Source organism: Wyeomyia smithii, chromosome 2 (assembly GCF_029784165.1).
Source record: "Wyeomyia smithii strain HCP4-BCI-WySm-NY-G18 chromosome 2, ASM2978416v1, whole genome shotgun sequence".
NCBI classification, from domain to species: Eukaryota; Metazoa; Arthropoda; class Insecta; order Diptera; family Culicidae; genus Wyeomyia; species Wyeomyia smithii.
This window is the reverse complement of record NC_073695.1, coordinates 154891182-154916858: the sequence shown is the minus strand read 5'-3', so window position 1 is coordinate 154916858 and position 25677 is coordinate 154891182. Positions and strand designations below refer to the sequence as shown.

The window sequence follows — 25677 nt, the reverse complement described above, 5'->3', positions numbered from 1 at the left end:
CTGAAACACTATCGATAAAATAAGTATTGAACTTAGAAGCGATTGCTTGTTCTGATCGTTCTTCTGTGCCATTAAAGGTTATGGACCGCGATTTGCAAACGCCAGGTTTCAACAATGACTTTAATATTTTCCATAACTCTTTGCTGTTATTTTTATGATGTTCAATTTTCCTCTGTATATATTCGCTCCGTGTTTTGATCAGAGTTTGAGAATATATATTACGCGCCATCGTATAATGGGAAATCCACGTTTCTCGCGACAAGATCCGAAACCTTTCGTTTCGAGTAATTTTTCCAACACTTTAGTTTAACTAAATTATCATCACTGTTTATACTCTGATTTACAGTAATAACAAGAGTCTCATGATCGGTTATTTTCAATTCAGAATTTACTGCAGCGCGAACAGAATCGAAGTTTGTATAAACATGATCAATTAAAGTTTTACTGTGTTTAAATTAAAGTTTTACTCTAGAAATACGCATATATTCAGTAACAACTTGTTTTAAATTGCAAAACTCTATTAATCTCTTCAAATGGCTCGAATAAAAGCTATCACGCCAGTTTATGTTAAAGTCACCAGCAATCACGTTAAATTTGCGGCTATCCACATATAAGTCAAACCAGTTTTCTAGTATTTGCAAAAATCGCTGATCACTAGAACTAGGGGAATGATAAACTACACCATAGTTACCAACCTTCATGCCTCGGTCCACTGTTATGCCCAAAAACCAATTTCCTTCAATTGCTCCATTGAAACAAACATTGAATTGTACTGATTCTTTGACATAAATAGCAACCCCTCCCGTATGTCTAGAATGTGACAAACAGGCAGCAATATTGTATCCCGGAAAAGAATATTGATCAAATGCATCGATATCTACTATGTGTGTTTCTGACAAAAAAACTAAAAATGGACGATTCAACTCTACAATCTGACGTAAAGCTACGTAGTTTGTAGAGAGACCAGCAATATTCAAATATATAATATCTAAGCTACACACATTCCTGGAACCTGATTGCTATTTATTGAAATGCAGGCTGCCTTTTTTTGATCATACAATTTTTTATAAACTAGGCACTCTGAACTAGATGCCGCATGGTTAACGTCCAGATTCATTTTACGATCTTTATTATATTTAGAACAATTAACGCATTTCAATACAGTGGATGTGCATTCCGAAGTTCTATGATGCTCACTACACAAAGAGCACGTTTCATGGTTTTTGCAATCTGTACTCTTGTGGCCGAATTCTCCACATTTGAAGCATCTAAGGACATTTATCGCTGGAACTATAGGTCACCGATCCCACCCAACATTTACTTTTTTCGCGGATAATAAACAGTCATAAGTCTTTTTATCGACTTCTATCACAACGTTGTACTTGTTATACGTGAAACGTGGATTTTCATACGTACGCAAGACTTTGACATCTCCAATTGCAATGTCTTCATTTTGACTTTTCAAAAAGTCAATGAAGACATCTGAGGAATATTGATCGCTCATGCCCAACACTTTTAATCTTGGCACCGGAGGTGTGGGAATAACAGCTGTATAGCTTTCACCCAGATTACCTTCAATGCCATTTTTCACAACCTCCACATTTTCTTTTGTTGCACACTCAACAATAACAGAGCCGTCTTTCCCGGTTTTAAAGTTACTAATCTTGTGTGTTATAGGATTTAATTTTGATTTTAAAAACCCCCGCGTAGCTTCGCTACTTTGGGTGGACTCTTTTGGTTTAATCACGATGACCGGACAAGCCTTACGTTTCTTACTACCGCTCAAAACGTTTGCATAAGTCATCGGTTCATCGCTAAAACTTTGTTTTTTCATCTTCATTTAACTTTCGTTTTTTAACCTTTTTAGCTGAATTACGGCTGAGATCAGCCGGTTCAGATATCACACTATTCATCGCAACTAAATCCCTATCACGTTTATTTTCAAAAAATGACAGAGTCATATTATTCATTTTTTCATGCATTAATTTTTCAAAATCGGCAACTCTTTCCTTTAGAGTACCATTCACATTTATTCTCATTTCTTCCATCCCGATCTTGAACGCGTTGTCTATCTGAGCAGCAATGTTGTTTTGCAAATCTGTAAAAGAGGCAAAAATTTTGTTAATCTCGTCTCTTATTACTTTGACATCCAAAACCGATACATTCTGCTCATCACAACACTGAACCGATAGACAATTATCACACTTGAACAGAAGATTGTCATTCGCATTGATCAACTTAATAGCCGCATTACCGATGCCTACACAGCGAGAGTGAAATCTCTGTTTGCAGTTACAACAGTAAACGACATCGTTGATCACAACCGTTTGACTACACTTTGCACATTCCATTTTACCTACACAGTGGATGCAGTACGGCGACACAACACTACCGGCAGAGACAATTGAAAAAGAAGCAGCCAGCCGTGGCGGAAAGCAAATAAAATTGCAAAGTTTATTCAAAATAAGCAGCAGATATTACTGCACTTCTACTTATCCTGATGAAGATCTTTCTATAGTACACTTTAGACACTAAATATTCTATGTGCACACACAATTTCACACGTAAAAATTCGAAAATATCACAGCACGTTATAAACAAACTATGATGCTCGTCATTACGCACACAGTGAGACCCTCCCTCTTCTGGAAGGTAGGGGTCCCATACAAATGAAACATAAATTGATGCACAACTCAAGAACAAACCAAGCAAATGAAACCGAAGTTGGCATGTGGATGTTTTGAGGGGTAACAAACAAGTTCATAATAGCTGGACGCCCCTCCCTTATCTGGAAGGGAGGGGTTCAATACTAATGAAACACAAATTTCTGCACATCTCGAGAACTAATCAACTAAATGGAACCAAATTTGGCAAATTTTAGTGGTAAAAAATATGTCCATAATATTTTGACACCCCAAACGGAGGGGTGCCATACAAATGAAACACAAGTTTCTGCACATCTCGAGAACTAACCGAGTAAATGAAACCAAATTTAGCTTGTGAATTTTTTTAGGGGTAACAAATATGTCCATAATGGTTCGACACCCCTCCTTTTTCTGGAAGGGAGGGGTCCAATACAAATGATACACAAATTTCTGCACATCTCGAGAGCTAACCAACTAAATGGAACCATATTTGACAGGTGAATGTTTTTAGTGGTAACAAATTTGTTCCATAATCGACCTCAGGCAACATTTTGGAATGTAAGATGGCGACTTCCGGTTTCGTAAAAACAGCGGCAAACGACCAAATACCACCAAATATGGGTGTTTCCGGAATCGTAATGATGCGCTGGAGCCAAAAATTGACTTCAGACAACATTTTGAATTGTAAGATGGCAACTTCCGGTTTCTGGAAAACGGCCTGAAATGGACGGTTCCCATTAAATATGAGTATCTCCGGAACCAGAAAGATGGACAGAAGCTAAAAATTAATCAAAGACACAATCTTGAAGTTTAAGATGGTGACTTCCGGTGTCTGGCAAACAGCCGGAAATGACCAAATACCATTCAATATGAATGTTTCCGGAACCAGAATTACGCCCAGATGACAGAAATTGATTTCACATGCAATTTTAAAGTTCGAAATGACGACTTTCGGTTTCTGAAAAACCGCCCAAAGTGACCAAATACCACCCAATATGAGTATCTCCGAACCCAGAATGTTGCAAGAAGCTAAAAATGGACCTCAGACACCATTATGAATTGTAGGATGGCAACTTCTGGTTTCTGGAAAACAGACAAAAATGGCCGATTTCCGTCTAACATGAGTATCTCCGGATCTAGAATGATAAACAGCAGCTGAAATCGACCACAGACCCCATTTTGGATTCTAGGTTGGCGACTTCCAGTTCCTGGGAAACAGCCGAAAATGATCGAATAACACCCAATATGGATTTTTCTTCAACCAGAATGACGCTCAGAGGCCAAAAATTATCTTAAATACCATTTTGAAATCCAAGACGGCGACTTCCGATTTGTGGAAAACAGCCTAAGATAACCAAATAACACCCAATATGAGTATCTCTGGAACCAGAATGATGCAATGAGCTAACAATTCACGTCAGGCACCATTTTGAAATGCTTATTAGCAACTTCTAGGAAACAGTTGAAAATGACCGAATAATACCGAATATGGATATTTCCGTAATCGAGATGCTGCATAGAAGCCAAACATTGACCCTCGACACCACTTTGCATTTGAAGACGACCACTTATAGTTTCTGTAAAACGAACAAAATAACTAAATACCCCTCAAAATGGGTATTTCCGGTGTCAGATTGATGCCAGAAAATCTGCTGAAAATGACCGAATATCACCCAATATAAATATATTCAGAATTAGGGCGATATACAAAGCCAAAAGTCGAGGATGTTGTCATTTCGATAAAACCAATCATTTCAAACGATTTGTTATTTGACTTTGATAATATCCTATGGGCGATTCGTCGTGCATTTGCAGATTTCAAACACATCGCAAGGAATCAATAAATTTGGAACGTTCAAATAGTACGATACCACATTTAAATTATGTTGAGGCCACATATATCGACCAAAGCAGGTATAGTTTTCAATAGTCTTTGAATTTCTTCTCTTTCCATAACTTTTGAGCCACTTATCAAATTGTTATGAAGTTTGATATTTGTAAGTTTGAGGGAGATTATTCGTTCATATGACACTAGTTATGTTAAAATAAGTCATGTAGTCTTTGAGATAATAGACTTTCGTTGTTTTATAAACAATTAAATACATAACGGTTGCTTAAGTTCGATTATAATCAAATGAAATGGGAACGTATAGGGCAGCCAAAATTTGAAACCACGTGTTCAATCATAATTCATCAGTTAACTCTTAACTAGCCCGCAAATCACAAATCAAATCGGTTCTGTAGTTTCTGAGATAATGAAGTTTCGTGATTTTCACATTTCGGTACATTACAGACGAAGTTACAGTTCGATTGCAGTAAAATTCAATAGGGTGTTATGAGGCAGCTAGACTTATTATTTGACACTAATTTTGTGGAAATCGGGTCAGCCATCTCTGAAAAAAGTGAGTGAGTCCAAGTAGTCTTCGGAATATGTTCCTTTTCATAGCTGGATTTCACATTTTTAAACTTAACAGGCAAAATAATAATCCGATTGCAAAACAAATCAATAGGGTCTTATGGGGCAACTAGACCTTCTATTTGACACTGGTTTTATGAAAAACGGTTCAGCCATCTCTAAGAAACATGAGTGAGATTAAACAGTCTTCAGAACACGTTTCTTTCCATAACTTTTGAACCACAAGTTCAATCTTCATAAAATTCAAAAGTAAAGGGTGTTTCAGGAAGCTTAATTTGAAACCAACTTTGTTCGAATCGGTTGTGAAGTTTCCGAGATAATGATGTTTCATTATTTTTAAATTTTGATACATAACCTCTAAACTAAAAATCCGATTAGAATGAAAATTAATAGGGTTTTATGGGCCATTTAGAAGTTTCATTTGCAGTTGATTTCATGAAAATCGGTCCAGCCATCTCTGAGAAAAGTGAAGGAGAATAATAATATGCACACACACCCAGCAAGAAATAAATGCGAAAGCGTGGGCTTGTATTTGCAGCACCGTTTTGTTCAAAGTTGCATATCTGGTCTGTGGTGTGTGTGTGTATGTGTGTGTGTGTGCAGATTTTTATTCTCACTCACTTTTCTCAGAGATGGCTGGACCGATTCTCATAAAATTAATTGAAAATGAAAGGTCTTGTTGTCCCATAAGACCCTATCAAAACTCATTATAATCGAATTTATGGTTTAGAGCAGCGTTTCTCAACCTGGGGTGCGCGTACCCCTGGGGGTACTCGAAAGCCTTCAGGGGGTACGCGAAAGAAAAATCAGTAATGGCGGATAGACCAATTTTTTTATGATACTTCATTTGTTGTCCAATCTTGCTCTTAAAAACATGATTGTAGCAATCAATCAAACCACAGTTCATTTAGAAACCAGAACTAGACTAACATTAAATGATCTACCACCATTCTCTTTAACTATGCGATAACATTCCAAGCCATGAGATACAATCGATATGAAAAATATCGACAAGGGGTACGCGGACAAAAAAAGGTTGAGAACCGCTGGTTTAGAGGTTATGTATTAAAATGTAAAAATCACGAAACATCATTATCTCAGAAACTCCAAAACCGATTTGAACAAAATTGATTTTAAATGAACGGGCTACCTTAAAAATCCTTAACTTTTGAATTTTATAAAGAATGAACATGTGGTTCAGAAGTTATGGAAAGAAACGTGTTCAGGAGACTGTTTAATCTCACTCATGTTTCTTGTCAAATCTGCAAATGCACGACGAATCGGCCATAGAATATAATCAAAGTCAAATAAATAATCGTTTAAAATGATTGGTTTTATCGAAATGACAACATCCTCGACTTTTGGCTCCTGTACATCGCCTTAATTCTGAATATATTCATATTGGGTGGTATTCTGTCATTTTCAGCAGATATTCTGGCATCAATCTGACACCGGAAATACCCATATTGGGTGATATTTAGGTATTTTGGATGTTTTCCAGAAACTAAGAGTGGTCGTCTTTAAATTTAAAATGGTGTCCAGGGTCAATGTTTGGTTTCTCTGCATTATCTCGAATACGATCCATATTGAGTATTATTCGGTCATATTCGACTGTTTCTTAGAAGTTGCCATTTAGCAATTCAAAATGTTGCCTGAGGACAATTGTTAGCTCATTGCATCATTCTGGTTCCAGAGATAGGGTAACCGCTCCTATATTCATCTCAGTACCTAAATTCACCTCATCACGCCTCGTTGATCAAATTATCATCAAATTTTACCACATTTCCAAAGTAAAATTTTCAGCCATTTGAGAAAATCGAGAACCAAATAGATTTACTTTCAAAAATTTGTAGATATTTGACGGTAAATTGGACAAATGAGAGAAATAAGATGAATACAGGTGCACCAAGCTGTTGAGATGAATAATGGAGCGATTACCCTACACATATTGGATAGCATTTGTTTATATTAGGCTGTTTTTCACAAACAGGTAGTCGCCATCTTGGATTTCAAAATGGTATTTAAGATAATTTCTGGCCTCTGAGCGTCATTCTGGTTGAAAAAACACCCATATTGGGTGTTATTCGATCATTTTCGGCTGTTTCCCAGGAACCGGAAGTTCCAACCCAGAGTCCAAAATGGGGTTTGTAGACGATTTCAGCTGCTGTGTATCATTCTAGATTGGGAGATTTCTGTCATCTGGGCGAAAACATTCATATCGAATGGTATTTGGTCATTTCCGGCTGTCTGCCAGACACCGGAAGTCACCATCTTAAACTTCAAGATTGTGTCTGTGATCATTTTTTAGCTTCTGTACATTTTTCTGTTTCCGGAGATACTCATATTTAATGGGAATCGTCCATTTCAGGCTGTTTTCCAGAAACCGGAAGTTGCCATCTTACAATTCAAAATGTTGTCTGAAGTCGATTTGTGGCTCCAGTGCATCATTACGGTTTCGGAAATACCCATATTGGGTGGTATTTGGTCGTTTGCCGCTGTTTTTCCGAAACCGGAAGTCGCCATTTTGGGTTTCATAATGGCATTTGAAGACAATTTCGATCGATTTTAGCCCCTGTGCATCATTCTAGATCCGGATATAATTATATTGGGTGGAAATCGGCCATTTTTGGCTGTTTTCCAGAAACCGGAAGTTGCCATCTTACAATCCAAATTGTTGCCTTGAGGTCGATTATGGAACAAATTTTTTACCACTAAAAATATTAACTTGCCAAATATGGTTCCATTTAGTGGGTTAGCTCTCGAGATGCACAGAAATTTCTGTATCATTTGTATCGAACCCCTCTCTTCCAGAAGAGGGAGGGGTGTCGAACCATTATGGACATATTTGTTACCCCTAAAAACATTCACATGCTAAATTTGGTTCCATTTACTCGGTTAGTTCTCAAGATGTGCAGAAATTTGTGTTTCATTTGTATGGCATCCCTCCCTTCAGAAATAGGAGGGATGTCAAAATATTATGGACATATTTTTTACTACTAAAAACATTTACCTGCCAAATTTGGTTCCATTAGTTGGTTAGTTCTCGAGATGTGCAGAAATTTGTGTTTCATTTGTGTGGAACCCCTCCCTTCCAGAAAAGGGAGGGGTCTCAAACTATCATAGGAACCTTTATTGGCACCAAAAACCCCTACATACAAATTTTCACGTCGATCGGTTCGGTAGTTTTCGAGCCTATATGGATCAGACAGACAGACAGACCGGACTGCATTTTTATATGTATAGATAACAACATCAATATTTTAAAACCTAAAGAGTGAATATACATTTATTGGATTGAAGCGTTCACGTAAATCTATTTTAACAAATAAAAGTTTGAATGAGAAAGGCTGGGTCTGACCGCTAGGTGGATAAATTTAGGTTTTTGAATTGAATTTGGCAATTTAAGGTCGTATTCCAGAAACTATAAGTCGCAAAATCTGATTTCAAAATGAAGTATGGAGTTGATTCCCGGCCTCTAAGCATTCTCCCGGTTCCTGAAAAACTCACATTGGGTAATGAAACTGGAAGCTTCTATCCAAAAATTTAAAACGGCGTCTGAAGCACAGTTTTGGCCTCTGAGTATCATACTATTCCACAAATTCTCATATTGAATGATATTTGGTCTGTTCAGGCTGTTGTTCATCAGGGAAAATTTTTCTACTGCAAAAAGTTGAATCTAAAATGATATATAATTCGACCTATATATGGGTACAGTGACGTTTCGATTATACCAGGAACAACAAAAAATTCGCATCATATATTTAAAACATATTTATTTCATGTTACTTTTAAAATTTTCGGTATAGTTATGCTTTTAGCTACCAGAAATTAGATATTTAGAGTGAAAAATAATTCCCACAGAAATTATTAAGGTGTATTTTTTTTTATTAACTCAAGGTTTCATGCAAATCTATTCAAACAAATAATAAGTTCAAAAGAAAAAGGCTGGGTCTCACCACTAGGTGGATTAATTTTGAGTTTTACCATAAAGGAACAACTGTGAAAAGATTGAGCGAAATCGAAAATGACAAGCTAAAAAAAATTTTTTTTTCTATTTTCCAAAGAATACTTCTAATATTGAAATCATAGCAGTTAGGATTCATAGTTGAAGTGGGCCATCCCGGGCAGGAGAGCATAACAAAATCATAACTCATCAATAACATAGGGTAACCGCTCCTATATTCATCTCAGAACCTATATTCATCTCATCACGCCTTTTTGATCAATTTATCGTCAAATTCTACCATATTTTCAACGTAAAACTTACAGCCACATGAGAAATAGAGAAGCAAATAGATGTACTTTAAAAAATTTGTAGAAGTTTGACGGTAAATTGGACAAATGAGAGAAATAAGATGAATATAGGTGCACCAAGCTGTTGAGATGAATAATGGAGCGATTACCCTATTTAGCTATGAGAACTTACCGTCCCGAAAAAAATAACATCAAAAAACCTTAAAAGTTGCTGTAATTGTACATAGTTATAGCATAGTTTAACTATGTTTTTCATTGTAAATACATCAATTTTACATTAAATATCATTGTCCAGAACAATAAAAAACATTGTTTTTGTCATTTTTACCATGAGAAAGGGGTGTTGTTATGTATCTTAACCGCATTTTTTCAGGCATTTTCCCCATACATTTAGAAGTCACTGACAATGTTTTTCATGGTAAAAATATTGTCGGTGGTAGATGCAACAACGAAAAACGTTGTTAAAACATGGTAATGACAAAAATCGTTTGCAAGCTTACAGTAGAAATACCATGTTTTTTCTGGTTACAATAAAAAACATTGTCCGTTTACTGTTCACACCGCAAAATACATCGTAAATTTTTTTTCGGGGTGTTATTCGAAAGATGCTAACGTTTCATACATGGATATGAAAACATTATAAAATTTTGGTATCATATCTCAAAATGTCTTTAATAAGATGTTTGAGTTGCTTTTAAAATATCTCATTAAAAGTAAGTTTTAATGAAATGTGAAATTTCGGTTTCCGAAATTTTTTTTTTGATACCAAATGACTAGAGACAGTGGTAATTCGCGGCAAAAAAGTTGAAAATTCGCGGGTGGTAAAATAGAAAATATTCAGAATTCGTGGTAATGTTGCGGCAGCCTTTTCTTTAGAAAACGCCAAATAAAGTGGTTTTTCGAGTAAAAACAATAAAACACCTGTTTTATTCAATTTAATATACGGTAATTTAACCGTACGAATCATGATTTCTTTGCTGAACGGACTACTGTCAAATTGTCTTCAATCATATATTGGTGTCGGAAGGCACGTTATTCTGACTCACGCTGCATTCTGCATCTACCGAGTTTTCGGGAATCTATAGATATTCATTTGCCAACCGGTAAACCTCAAGAAACCGTCCGCGTTTCGAATACTTGCCAAAATTATAACATCAATCTCACTGTTGCGTATTTTTAAATATGTAAAAATGTTTGCTACTTGAACTAAGGAGGTACATCTTTCAACTTCGATTTTGCACACTCTGGAACTCTATCATGCAGGTCTCCAATCGCTAAAATCTTTGTTCAAAGAGGATCTAGTAACCGAACCGTCCGAAAACAATTCAACCCAGACTGACGCGCGGCATTTCGCGGATTTTTGGTAATTTCGCGGCCGATGCTGGAATTCGCGGAATTCGCGGCTTCCGCGAAATCGCGATTTACCACTGGTCCCTACAAATGACTTAAAAACGCATGAAACGTCGAGAATTGGTGTCATCTGAAAAAAATTTTTTTTTGCAAAAATTTACTCTCTGGGACTTAGTCGTTTTCTTAACTGTGGAAGGTGGAGTTCAAGATGTTTAGAATTTATCTTTTGAAATTGATCACTAGTCTCTCGAAATAGCTTGTATAATGATATACACTATAACTAGCATCGAATACATTATGTTTCATTAGGGTGGTTCATTTATTCGACATAGGGTGGTTCATAATATTGTGTAAAAATGAGTATAAAATGAAAAAAATCACTTTTACTGAATACCAATAGAAAAACTCCTGAAAATATAAAATTTGTTATATCATTGTCGTTAGGGTGGCAATGTTGAATTGGAAAAATTATAAGTAAAATGACAAGATATTAGAAAACAAATTTACAAAATGTATCGAAAAAATACTGTGTGCAAAAAAAATTATCTCAACCAAAATTAAGATTGTGTCTTGCGGTAAATAGTGAATTTTTTTTCCTGTGTAGACTCATCACTGCGACCAGAGATTAGATCTATTGTGACATTGCCCAGGTGTTTTCTGTACTCCGCACTTCCTATTATTGGCATTATCACTATTGAAGTAAGTGATACGCTTATCATTCATGTCCGTGCTTGTGTGTGAGTTTTACCTTTCCGTTTCAAGCTTACTACTCTACTATACCGAGCCTCTGTCCATCCTAACAATATCGCCTAATAACAATTTCCTGGAGAGAACTTTCATACGTTACTCACACCAGTTTTATTATAATAGGGACTTATTTTTGTTAGAAGGAGAGTCAACATAGGTACCGTAGAAATCAGATTGAAGGAAGGGTTCTTGGTGGGAAGCCTGAGAATAAACCCTTTGGCAACCAAATGGCCTGATTCTACTAAGATTCGAACCCACGACCACCCGCTTACCAAAGCGGACTCTGTAACCTCGCGACTACGGAGCTCCCCTTAAATAGTGAATGCTTTCATGTCATAGTAAATAGTGAATGCTTCCATGTCATTCGCAAAATCACACACGGGAGGTACATGGAATTTGAATATTTGAAGAATGTTTTCGATTCCAAGGACTTTTACATGAAACGGTGGAAACTGATGGAATATGTTTTATTTTATTTGTTTGAAAATTTACTCTCTAAGACACTTGTACATGTTCTTTCGAATGTTGTACCAGACAATTTATTCGTTTTATTTATCACAATTATGTCCTTTGTCAACACTTGATTGAACACACAGTGCTCTGGCTTATATAATCGGACAAAAGACTGTATCGATGTTATTCAGTGATAATGAGAGTGTAGGGATCTCAATCAGATACGCAACACAATTGACTCGTTCTTTCTGGGTTTGCGTCGTTTTGACAGTTCGACCATATATTTTCTGTCAAGTTTACATCATCAGAACGTGAACGTGCCCATTGGCTGAAACTTTGCATAGACGTTTTTATAGGCAAAAGGTGCCATTTTGTACTATTGGTTTAATTTTTTGAAACACAACTCATTTCTGAAAAGCTATTAAAAATGCTATTTCGGATAGGTATTGATGATTACAAAATTTTTTAGAGCCAACACGGTTCGCTTGAGCAGTGTGACATCTTCCGCAAATTTGTAGATAACAGTTTTTTTTTATTCTCGCTTATTTTCCGTCGGCCTAGTTCCGCCACTGTTGTGGCCAATCACCGACGCCCAGGGAGGCGACTCCACACCCAGGACCCTAACTCACGACCCGTTTATTAACGAACCGGCGCCAACGGCTTTACTTCCTCATGCGATGGAAGGCATGATCCCAGAGAATTTTCGCCTCAGAAAATCTCCCGGTGTCGGCTAGGATTGAATCTAGACCAGTTGGGTTGGTTGTGAGTGGATCACGCCACCTCACAACCATCGACACCTATGTCGGCGGTGGGATACGAACCCAGGCGTCGAGCGTGGTTGGCGGAGACGTTACCAACCACACTAGGCCCCCGCTTTAGATAGTAGTTTTGTTTCTCAAAAAAAAATATACACACTAAATATAAATTATTCATTTTTTGAAAAAAAAAAAATATAAAAGAAAGTTCTAAATTAATTATCCAAAACAGCCCATTTGAAAAAACTGATTTTTTTTCCAAAAAAACTACGAAAGTTTACTTGAACAACGAAACAGGCCATGCAGAAAACAGAAAAATAAGTTATAATATTTTTAAAATTTTTTTTTTCACAGGGTACATTTTTTTGGAAGAACAACTTTGCCACATACAGTATGCCAATCAAATCAACCGTTTTGACTGTAAAAATATTGCTGATTCCTCATAGAGTGCTCTATTCGAAATTAAAAATATGTCTACAGTCGAAACGGCATAGTGTCTTCGGCAAAATTGTGGATAATATTTTGTCCTTCAAAAAAAAATAGTCCTTTTAATGAAAATAATTGAAAATATTTTTTTTCTTAATTTTTTTTTTTTCAAAAAATGATAACTTATTTTTCTTGATTTCTAAATGATCGGACTGGTTTCATTGTTTTGGTAATCTTTTGTAGATTTTATTTAAAAAATCAAGTTTTTAAAAAATAAACCCTTTGGAATAATTAATTTTTAATCTCTCTTTTAACTTTTTTTGAATAAATAATTTTTTAGATGTTATTTTTCTTGGAAAGACAGAATTATTATCTACAACTTTGTTGAAGACGTCACACCAATCAAACGAACCGAAGTACTTTTTTTTATTTTATACACATTTTTCACATTATTATGAACCACCCTATGTCGAATAAATGAACCACCCTAATGAAACATAATGTATTCGATGCTAGTAATAGTGTATATCATTATACAAGCTATTTCGAGAGACTAGTGATTAATTTAAAAAGATAAATTCTAAACATTTTTAACTCCACCTTCCACAATTGAAAAAACGACTAAGTCCCAGAGAGTAAATTTTTGCAAAAAAAAAATTTTTTCAGATGACACCAATTCTCGACGTTTCATGCGTTTTTAAATCATTTGGCATCAAAAAAAAATTTCGAAAACCGAAATTTCTCGTAACCCCCCCTAGGGTGATTTTTCGGTTTTCAAAAAAGCCAAACTTCAATCGCTTTGCGTCACCCCATTTTAAAACCGATTGAGCTGAAATTTCGCACAGGGGTTTTTTTTGAGCAGGTGAACATTTTGTATAGGTTTTTTTTTTAAATTCCAGATGACCATTTTGACAGGCACATGCGTGCACATGCGTTACAATGCACGGTGGCCTTGAAGTCAGATTACTGGTCGGCACTATCGAGATCGAGATAGAAATTGCACACGACGAGAGCTCAACTCGGAATGAAACGTCACTTGTCTCAATAATTTTTTCCAGTTGTAAAACGAATCAGATCAATTTTAAGGGGTAATATCTACCAAATGCTCAAAAAACAAGGCTTTTTTCATGAACTTTTTTACAGGACATTTGAGATGTAAGGTATATAAATAATATATCATTGGATTGATCTACTCTTGCGGAATAGAAAAAATATTTTTATTGCTATTTTTGTTACAAAATGCCGGCTGTGCAGCGATTTCCGTGAACCGCTTTTTTCAAGTTGTTCCGCGGCGAGCATTAGAAGTCGTGCCCAACTCCACCTATAACCAAAACAAAAATTTTTTCATTATCTACATAAATGTCGCTAGTGAAGTACACATGATTATATTTTTAGAATTTTTCTTCGCAAAATGGCAACAGTTTAAAAAAAAAGTTCTGTTTCGACAAAAAAAAATTGACTTTGATTGTTTATAACTTTAGTTGTTGGTAATCAATCGCTCAAATCGTGTGTATTTCACTAGATAATCTAATGAAGAAGCTACAGTTAAAATTTCAAGTCAATCGGATGTAAACTTTTTCAGTTCCACTGCTCGCCGATTTTGAAAACATGGTTTTGAGAAAAACGCATTTAAAGTTTCAAAATGCTATTAATCTCAACAATCGCAATAATAAAGCCCCTAATAATTTTTTACCTTCAGTCAGCTAGCCCTGCGCCGTAAAGTTGTCCTTCTTGGGTTTTATTTTCCTCTCCTTCCTTTTTGTCGTCTGATGTATGGCTGCGCCTAGCCTCTTTCGCGATATCAGACATGCGATGGTCAGCGACTTTGACACAGTTAGCGCCCGATCCCACGCAAAATTCAAACTTGTCACTCATATTTGAGTACTTTTGAATATAACTCACAGTTAAAAAGTGTAGAAAGACTCATACAAAGAATGTACACAACGAGAATGGCTGATCGACTAAACTCTATACTTCAAATTTGAAACACGATAACGATCATAGGTAACTTCTGCTAGTTTACAAAGCCTCGAAATAAAAGGAAAAACGAGAATCGCCAAATTAAACGAAAAATGTGATTTTGGAGTATAAAAGTTGTTCGGTAAAAATTGATTTAAACGAACTTTGAGTTTAGATCTGCACTTGGGCGATGTAGACTTTGATTATTGGATAGTTATAGCATGATTTGGGTTAATAAAAATATGGGGAAAAATTTTTTTTTGGTGGATATTACCCCTTTATAACAATTTCCAATTAACCATGTACATTGTACATTTTTCCCGAAATAGTAAAATTTTAAAACAAGTACTGGTATGTGCTTCAGTAAACCTCTATGGCTATTGGTGAAATTTCTATCGTCTACTTCATGAAATAAATTCGATAATTCTATAAGGTAGGGTAGGGAACATATTCTAAGCAGCTTTAGGAACCGCCTGTGTATTTAGACGAAATTCTCGAAATGTGTAGCAACTTTAACAATAACACTGTGCTACAGCGATTTAGAACTTCTGAAGTGACCTAGTGTAGGTTGTAGGTCTTGTTGAGTGTAACATTCGCTCATACTAGAAATTTTCCAAACACCCTCAAACCTGAAGTTATGGTCAAAATACGATTTTTTGGACTTCAGCGCATATGATATTTTTTAACTCAGTCATTTATCAACCGAGCGGGGGCCTAGTGTGGTTGGTAACGTCTCCGCCAACCACGCTCGACACCTGGGTTCGAATCCCACCGCCGACATAGGTGTCGATGGTTGTGAGGTGGCGTGATCCACTCACAACCAACCCAACTGGTCTAGATTCAATCCTAGCCGACACCGGGAGATTTTCTGAGGCGAAAAATCTCTGGGATCACGCCTTCCATCGCATGAGGAAGTAAAGCCGTTGGCGCCGGTCCGTTAATAAACGGGTCGTGAGTTAGGGTCCTGGGTGTGGAGTCGCCTCCCTGGGCGTCGGTGATTGGCCACAACAGTGGCGGAACTAGACCGACGGAAAACATGCGAGAAAAAAAAATTTATCAACCGATTTTCAATCTTACAGCAGTTTTAGAAAGAGGACAAATAGAGCTTTCAAAATATACACAGGTTTGTTCTAATACCAAAAAAACATGTTGAGTTATTTGAGCTTAAATCTAATTTTTTAGACTTTTTCACGCAATTTTTCAATTTAATTGTCGATTTTCCGTCTATTTTTGTGAAAAGCATACCACACATGTACTATAATTTTATAAGTTTATTCAATTCCGAATCAATTGAAAGTATAATTTTTAAGAAAACCAGAATTTTTAGATTCTATCGCGCAATTATTTCATGGAGCTACAAATGATGAAAAAATGCAAGAACTTTTGATGTGACTTAGTGTGGGTTGTAGCTTTAGTCAAATGTTACTTGCGCGTTTACTTGAAGTTTTTCAAATACCCCGAAAATTATAAGTTATGTTCAAAACCCTGTTTTTTACCTTAGCTCACATTTCTATGTTTAATTCAGTTATTTTTCAACCATTTTTTTTATATTTTGGCTGTTTTGAAAAGGCGAAAAATAGAGCTCTTGAAACATATAAATATGTCTAAAGAGTTTACCTATATGTGACGAAGTAAATGCGCAAGTAACATTTGACTAAAGCTACAACCCACACTAAGTCACATCAAAAGTTCTTGCATTTTTTCATCATTTGTAGCACCGTGAAATAAATGTGCGATAGAAGCCAAAAATTTTGGTTTTCTTTATAAAATATATAACTTAGCCAAATATCAACCGATTTCCACGAAACTGCTTTCAATTGATTCAGAATTGAATATACTTTTGAAATTATAGTGTATTTGTGGTTTGTTTCTCACAAAAAAGACGGCAAATTTAAAATTAATTTGAAAAATTGCGTGAAAAAGTCTATAAAATTAGATATAAACTCAAATTACTTAACATGTTTTAATGATATTAGAACAAACCTGTATATATTTTGAAAGCTCTATTTGTCCTCTTCCTAAAACTGCGGTTGATCGGTTGACAAATGACTCAGTTAAAAAATGTTATATGCGCTGAGGTCCAAAAAAACGTATTTTGACCATAACTTCAGATTTTGGGGGTGTTTGGAAAATTTCTAGTATGAGCGAATGTTACACTCAACAAGATCTACAACCTACACTAGGTCACTTCAGAAGTTCTTGCATTTTTTTTTCATTTGTAGCACAGTGTAATCAATTAAAGTTACCATTCGAGGGACACTATTCCAATCACCCCGAACTTATTTTAAGCAGTTTCCATCTGTTTTGCAGGCGTTTTTTTTTGCAGCACCCGGGGTGGCTCCTGAATAGCTGCAATATAGGTCGATTTGTTTCAAATGCTGTTTGTTCACAGATTTCTTTGCGATTAACGGTATTTTTTATATTCGTAAGACAGCTAGACAATCAAAGTTTTCGTTTCCATCATTGAAATTGTCGATATTGATAAAAAGCAGGAGCTTGAGGCCTGTTTTCTGCGACTGAAAAGGCGCTAGTGCTTAAGCCATTCCTTACCCTACTATGAGGTAAATTGGGTTGAAATTGATCACCATTGAAATCCATACATTATTTTGGCAATGTGCTTTTTTTCGATATGCCAAAGATAAATTTCGATATGCCAAAGATAAATGATTTCTGTGCTGAAAAATATCATTTGCAGCTAGTTTAGAAACGAAAATAACGATACTTCAGGTTAAAATTTGTTTATTTTGGTTCACGAGCTGCTTGTTGCTAAATTTGCTCTTATTTGATCGTCGTTAGACCGATTTCAATTCGGTTTGTTGCAAAAGCTCAAAAACTAGCTCTGAAATTAAAATCTTTGTGGCTTCCTGCGAATTCATCAGTATTTCTTTGATGGTATGGAATGATCATTGTTGAAAATTACATTTTTTGAGCTTTTATCAAACTTTACTCACTTCTCCAAATTTAACGTAGTTAACCCTTAACTAAGATTACTTTAAGTAAATTCAATACTTTTTTTTTGTTATTTAGAAACTTGTTTGATCAAATTTGATTGAGTTTTAACTGAGTTAGAAGAATTTTTTGAAAATATGACAAATTGCACTGGGCATGCAAGGGTTAACTTTGACAGGTATGTGAATCATGCAAAAGTTGCGTTTAAGGACACGATAACATTGCCTAGTGTTGTAAGAGCAATATCTTTTGATTAGTATTTTTCATCACGGATTTTCAGGTGATCAATTTCACCCCACTGATCAATTTCACCCCATTAACAGGTTGTAGCGCGCTATTAGTGTTACCAGCAAAATCAATGTAAACCGCTTTTACAGTACCATAAATGCCTAAGATATGTATCGAATTAAATCTTTCAATGTTAGAAAACGTGAAATTTAAATCTCGTAGTTTAAATTTCTCTTCTTGTATTTTAAACAAAGGTTATTAGTGCTTGCAATCATTGGTCTGGGATCTCTGTACGTAATGCATCTACTGGCACAGGATTTCATGAAGCTTTCAAAGCCTTTATTCATGGCATCCGGAAAGCGTGAAGCTGTCCTGATCAATCGAACGAGTGCACTGATGGTGAGTATTCATTCAATCAGAATTCTCTTATTATTTACACATAATAGAATATAAACTATATAAAATCACATTTAACGTGCACATAAGAATTTCTAAAGGTGATAAAAATGTGATAAGCGAACATTGGAGCTAACGTTTGTTTAACTGCCAAGTTATTACAGATTCTGGTAGAGTACTTCCCTACCAGAACCTGTAATAAGACTTAAGATAAGACATGCACTTAGTGCATGAAACCACTTCAGTCCGTATAAGATGATAACGATTAGCTTTATTGTTCAACATTATGGCTTGAATACTACCCTATAGATAGGTTGACCCAATTTTCTCGGGAAAAACGCGACGAATGGGTTCAAATACTACAAGGTATGCAGTCTTATGGTTGTATGGAATGGTAACGAGGGGCTAAACGCTACATTTTAGGGGATCTTCAGTTATAATGGTTAACAAATCCGCAGACAGAACCAACTCGATCAGTAAGTATTTTTACTCTCGGCCGTCCCTTAAACTTTTTTAGAAATGTAGGGGAGCTGCTCCTTTATTCATCTGTTACCATTGAGGCACTTTGCTCATTTTGTTTGTTGTGAAAATTTTGCGGTAAATATTTAACTTAAGCTAAGAGTAGGAATTAGTTAGTTAACCATACACTCCAGTAGAACAGTTAAAATAATTACGCGATGCGCAACCCTGATGCTGCTGACTGAAATGACCTCCCCCCCCCCCCCCCCGTGGGCTGCCATAAAACAAGAAATGCACCACGTAAAAAAAATATAGTGGATAAAAAGGGAGTATTTGGGGAAGCTACTGGGATGAGCCAAGAGATGAGTTCTCTTCCATTTGTGCTAGCATTCGAGATCCGATGTCAGAGCCGACCCTGAGAGCGAGAAAGCTGCTCACGGCCGTGCTATTCGTGTTTCAAAAAAGGCTAGTATTGCCCACCCTCACTAGATCGCCGATGGTGTTGCCCAGCGTTCGAGGTTCTGTCTTGGTAGGTCCTCTACCGACCAAGTATTAAATGGCGCCCAACTGAATACATAAGCTGATCAAGGTTTTGGATAGTTGACAGGATCTGGAGTGTATAAGAGGTTAGGAAAGTCTTAGGGAAACTAGGAGTAGTACCAAAAGGGTAACATGAAATCATTTCCCCCAATCCAAAATCGATTTACATTACACAAGCTTACTAGTGCGCGTACGCATGCAAAAGCGAACAAAAAGTGTAGTAATTTCATCGAATAGCGGGAATAGCGATTTTTAAAATAATAATTTTATATCAATTAATGGGTCTTGATTAGATCAATATGTTCAAAAAATTTCGTTGTTTCAAACAAAGTGAATTCATTTCGGTTTTTTCCATTATTTAATACCTACCATACACAATTAGAAAAATAGTTGATTCGGTTGAAGTGTGTCTCAGTAATTATAGAATATAACACAATGGATTTACAACAGCTGTACAGAAACTTGGAAGTGTCTCATCTCTCAATTAACAAGGTTGAGCATGAATTAGCGGTTCGAAGTGTTCCATTTGTTTCAAAGGAACACGAAAGCGTTAAAAGAAGAAAGTTAAAAGATAAGATGCGAATTGAAAGAGAGACTGAGGTTTTTTCTTTTGCCCCAAGCCGAATGAAATTAGTTGAAAAAATTTCAATGATTAGTACGACATTGACGATTATTGCCGATCTACTGGATAATCCAAAATGTGATATCCGGCAACGGTTAAAATTGAAAACACGAGTGATTCACCATAGAGTACGTATTTTTCTGCTGATGAAATCTCCCAGAGCAAATAAATATCAGTTAGAGGTGGTAAACATTGGCAAACGAGCCAATGAAATTTTTCAGAAACATTTTGTTGCGGGAAAACCCGAATCCAATACACCCGCACCGAAACCTTTAGAAGATGATATATCCTTAGCTTTAGAGGACGTTCGATATGAAATCCAAGACCAAGAGCACATTGAAAACTTTAGCTGAGCAATATAAAAGGCCTCCGATCGGTACCTTATATAATTGCAAGAAAACTGGTCATCATTACGTGGAGTGTCCTGGAAGCAAACGAAAATTCTGTAGACTCTGTGGGTTTTCGGACGTTCTGACGCATTTGTGTCCAGTCTGTCAAAAAAATCACAGGAGGGTTGTGTGCAAAGCCACGACCGCAAGTTGAAGTAGAATACTTTTACAAGAGAGTTAACCCGGCTGCTTGCGTGTCAGTCATTTTTTCTAGTAAATAAATGTTGACCGCTCATTGGCAGTATTGAAAATTCTGTGCAAATGAAGTTGAAGTACTACTCAATTTCAGTTTGCACATATAAATACGACCTCACTGAACAGGAAAAGTACAAACCCTTTGCGGCGCAAACAAGTTTCAACAGTCAGAGTATATGTACATGTGAATTCAAATTAAGATAATTAACTTTTGATTAAAGCTCAGAACGAGAAAATTTTAAATCTTCAATTCATTTGTTTGGTTGTCCTAAAAAGGACAGTTTGTTGTTGAAAAAAAAATCGGATATGACGCTGATTGCATCTTTGTGTTACACCGATAGCGGGAGTGGTGAACTTGCGTATGACGAAGGCATCGTATTACCTGTTTCATTGAATGGGAGAAAGAGGAAAATTGTAAATTTTTTTTAACATTTAATTCAAACAATATTACCAAATCGTAATCAGGCACTCTGATAACAAAGTTAAAGGCTGTTTTCACACCGAAAATCAGACAGCCAGCAGAAGTTTTGATTGCCAAAATCCAGAATGCTTGTGTAGTTGCCGAAATAAGGCAGAGCTTCACCGGAGGAAGGCCGAAACCCTCAACCGGCAAGGATGCTCCGATAGCAGGAAAATAGTGGTTTCGCATTCAGGAACGGCATCGTAGTTAGGAATTCTTTTCTATTCACCCGGCCGTAGGTTAATGTACAGCTCTACTTACGGCTGTATATTAACGTACGGCCGGGTGAATCGGTTCGCGCCGCTTTCCGCGTTTAGCCTGGCAGAGGCCTAATGCGCACGGCCAACACAATAGAAAATTACACAATTGAAAATTAGACACGGCTTTACTGGAGTAAGTTTTGGCAAATGCATCCACCGCTAATACCGCCGCTATCGTACGAAAGCGCGTCGTTTCATATGGGGAATAATATCAACAATGAAAAATGACGCGCGTCTAAGCACACCCGAACTGTTTCGCCGTGCCGGAATGGAAGATTTACTTCCTTATAACGTCGGCCTAATGGAAGTACCGGCTGCACCTACCGCTGAGGCTGTTACCATACTGCTACTGGTACCCAAAGTTATTAACTCTTCAAATTAAGTGTTTTATTTGTCCTTAAAAGAACAATTGTTCAATTCCATATCGGATATAATGCAATCGCATCTCTGTAATATTACCGACAGTAAAATTCTTCTGAACAAAATGATCCAACTTTTCCATTAGGCAACATCCATAAATTACGTAACGCAAAAAACCCAATTTTTGGACCCCCACCACCCCATGTGTAACGAAACGTAACGCCAACACCTTCCCCCCCATAAAAATTACGTTACGCTGCAGAAGGATTTCCTTGATATAAATGCTCGTTTTTTAAAGTCTCTCCAGAGATTTTTTCGTTACGTAACGCTGAACTCACCTCCCCCCTCCCCTGTGTAACAAATCGTAACGCCCAAGTATACTCCCCCTCCCCCCTACGAGCGTTACGTAATTTATGGATGCCGCTTTAGAGGAAGTTCCGGCTGATGTACGGCAAAAATTTCGCCCGATCGCTCGCGTTGGTGTTTAGCCTGGCAGAGGCCTGAGACGTGGTGACAAACCACAGGGCAAGTGATTTGTTTGATTTGAAGGCAGCCACAGGCGCAACCCACTGCTGATCGCAACCTCTGAGCTGCTCTAACAGTGGGGGAATTGAGATACACGGACAACATGCACTGTGGAAGCTATTTCACATTCAGCAAATTAGACGGGCTAGTGCTGCTGCTAAGGAAGGACGACTGCTGTTGTCGCTGTCTAGAACTATTATGAGCGGCTTAGGCTGAAACAGGCTCTTATATAAGCCAAATAGCATGTTTTCAATTGCAAGGTATATGATTCTGTCGACCGTGCTTGGGAAGCAATTATATAACGACCAATCAGAGGTCGATTTTTTCGTTTTGACAAGGCTTGACTGTTTCCAATAGTACAATAGTGTGAATTATAAAATTAGAATTATCTTCTTTTGAGAAGAATCTTAGAAGATTTTCCAATCTATTGCTGCAAGAACAAAGGAAATCCATCAAATACTAACCGATTTATTAGCATTTGAAATTGGACATATTTTTCACTTTTTTCGGTTTTAGATTTTCATTTCACATCCCTATGTAGTCGAACTTCCTGAGAGAAGTATTCTACTTCAAAAACACGCAGAATTCAGCATGAGGAGGCAAGCTGAATTACCATCCCCAAATCCTCCCAATAAAAAATCGACAACATATGATCAGTTGCTGATGTATGGATTCGAACCCTACTCTGAGAATGAATACCACTCAGATAACGAGGTAGAAGAAATTTTAGTGCGACTCGATGGAGATAATCGACCGTTCGCTAGATTGTTTGTAATGGGGAGAGAGATGCTAGGATTATTAGATAGTGAAGCGCAAAAAAACAGTTCTAGGTATTGTTTGTAAGAACTTAATAAATTCAATAAAATTAAAAGTGTTTCCGACTGATGTGTCTATTAAGACTGCCTCAGGCACACCGGTTGAGGTAAAAGGCTATGTGCATTTACCTATAACTTTCAACGAAGAAAACAAAATTATACCTGCTCTGATGCACCCACTTTAAAACGACAATTGATATTGGAGTACGATGACTTCTGGACTGCGTTTTGAATCGAGCCAGCAGTGCAGGCGTCGCGAACTGAAATAACAGTAGAAACATTGGACGCAGAAAAACTGTAAGTAGATGAGCGATGATCGGAACGAAGAACGAAGTTCTACTAACTGGCGATCAAATTCGTCAGCTCGAAAAAGTAAAAAAGCAATTTAAAGTGGCAATAGACGGAGAAGCGCTCGGAGTTACTTCTCTCATTACTCACAAAATAGAGCTTCAAGACAGCAGCAAGAACTTACCACCTATCAGAATCAACCCTTACCCCAAATATCCTGAAATGCAAAAGAAAATTAACATTGAGTTGGATAAAATGATAAAGCAGAAAGTTGTTGAGGCAAGTAGAAGTGACTGGTCTCTGAGCACAGTGCCTGTTATTAAACCGACAGTTGAGGTTCGTTTGTGCTTGGATGCCAGACGGCTGAACGAGCGGACGAAAAGGGATGCATATCCCCTCCCACACCAGGACCTTATACTAAGCAGCCTGGGTGCGAGTCGATATTCGTCAACCATTGACTTAACAAGGCATTTTTGCAAATTTTGCTCCACCAAGATTCGCGCAAGTATATGGCATTTTCAGTGCTGGGAAGAGGATTGTTTCAGTTCACCAGACTACCTTTCGGGTTGGTCAACAGTCCAGCCACTTTGGCTCGACTAATGGACCAAGTACTGGGGTATGGTGAATTGGAACCGAACGTATTCGTGTATCTCGACGACATCGTCGTCGTGAGTGACACATTCGAAGCTCACCTTCAAACTCTCTCGGAAGTAACCGGACGACTAAAGGCAGCAAACTTATCGATAAATATTGATAAATCTAAGTTTTACGTGAGCGAGCTCACATATCTAGGATATATTCTTTCGCCTGAGGGACTGCGAACGAATCCCGAGAGAGTGGGAGCGATTGTAAATTTTGAGCGCCCTGTGCTCTTCGTCGCTTTTTGGGTAAGTCGAATTATTACCGCCGCTTTATCCCCAATTTCAGTACAATGTCCGCTCCTCTCACCGATCTTCTGCGAAAGAAACCCAAGACACTAAATTGGACACCAACAGCTGAGCAATCATTTCTGCAGCTTAAAGAAAGCTTGATTGCCGCACCCGTGCTTGCCAATCCAAACTTTGATCTGCCCTTCCAAATTCAGATTGATGCAAGCGATAGCGCAATCGCAGCAATTTTAACGCAGCAGCGCGATACAGGAGAGAAAGTTGTTGCCTACTTCTCTCAAAAGCTCTCTCCAGCTCAGCAGGCATACGCAGCTTCTGAGAAAGAAAAGCTAGCTGTTCTGTCAGCCATTGATAAATTTCGCCCATTCATTGAAGGGACATATTTCATGGTCGTGACGGACGCTTCCGCTCTCACGCATATAATGAAAGGGAAGTGGCGTACGTCATCTAGAGGAGCAGGGAGCATAGAACTACAGGGTTATGATTTTGAGATAAGACACCGTCGCGGGAAAGATAATGTCATCCCCGATGCGCTGTCCCGCTCAATAGAGATATAAGTATTGGAATCGAAAGATGACGTATGGTACTCAGATTTATATAAAAAAGTTCTTGCCAGTCCAAATGAGTTCCTGGATTATAAAGTAGAAGGGGGCAAGCTGTATAAATTTGTACCATCTAAAACCGAAGTTTTAGACTTTCGCTTTAAGTGGAAGCTGTGTGTTCCGGAGACATCACGGAGTGATGTGATTCGAAGAGAGCACGACGAAGCATTTTACATTGGGTACGAGAAACTTTTAGACAAAGTGCGTACGAGATATTTTTGGCCGAAGATGGCTAGCGCTGTCCGACAATACATCGACAGATGCGTGATTTGTGGAGAGTGTAAACCCTCATACACATCACAACATCCTACGATGGGCCATCCTAGTCTCACTATTGCAATTGATTTTATTCAATCATTACCCCGTTCGAAAGCTGGAAATACGCACCTGCTTGTACTACTCGACCTTTTTTCCAAGTGGACAGTTTTGGTGCCGATTAAAAAGATATCGGGGTGGAAATAATTTAAAACAAACCTCAATATTTAGAGGTTCGAGGTATTCAGCAAAGAGTTTTGTAATAAAATTCTGCACAACTTTGCAGAAAGAACTATTCGTCTAGCAAGTCACGTTCAAAAGTTAGGTGTGGCGCCCTCTATATGGTGAAAATTGAAGCAGGTTGCATTGAAGCATATAGAAGACAATAGTAAACGAGACAACTTTCTAGAAGATACTGATAACATTGGACTTCAAAATTTCC

At 37.3% G+C, this 25677-nt stretch overlaps 1 protein-coding gene across 2 annotated transcripts in view; it reads left to right on the top strand.

The window, feature by feature from the left end:
- The window catches only part of LOC129722982 (uncharacterized), a 197522-nt gene that overhangs the window by 61480 nt on the left and 110365 nt on the right, over positions 1-25677 (top strand). For both annotated transcript variants that reach the window (XM_055676887.1, XM_055676886.1), the window contains exon 2: positions 18437-18581. In XM_055676887.1, the coding sequence (XP_055532862.1) occupies positions 18437-18581 (145 nt within the window). The remainder of the gene's footprint in view (positions 1-18436; positions 18582-25677) is intronic.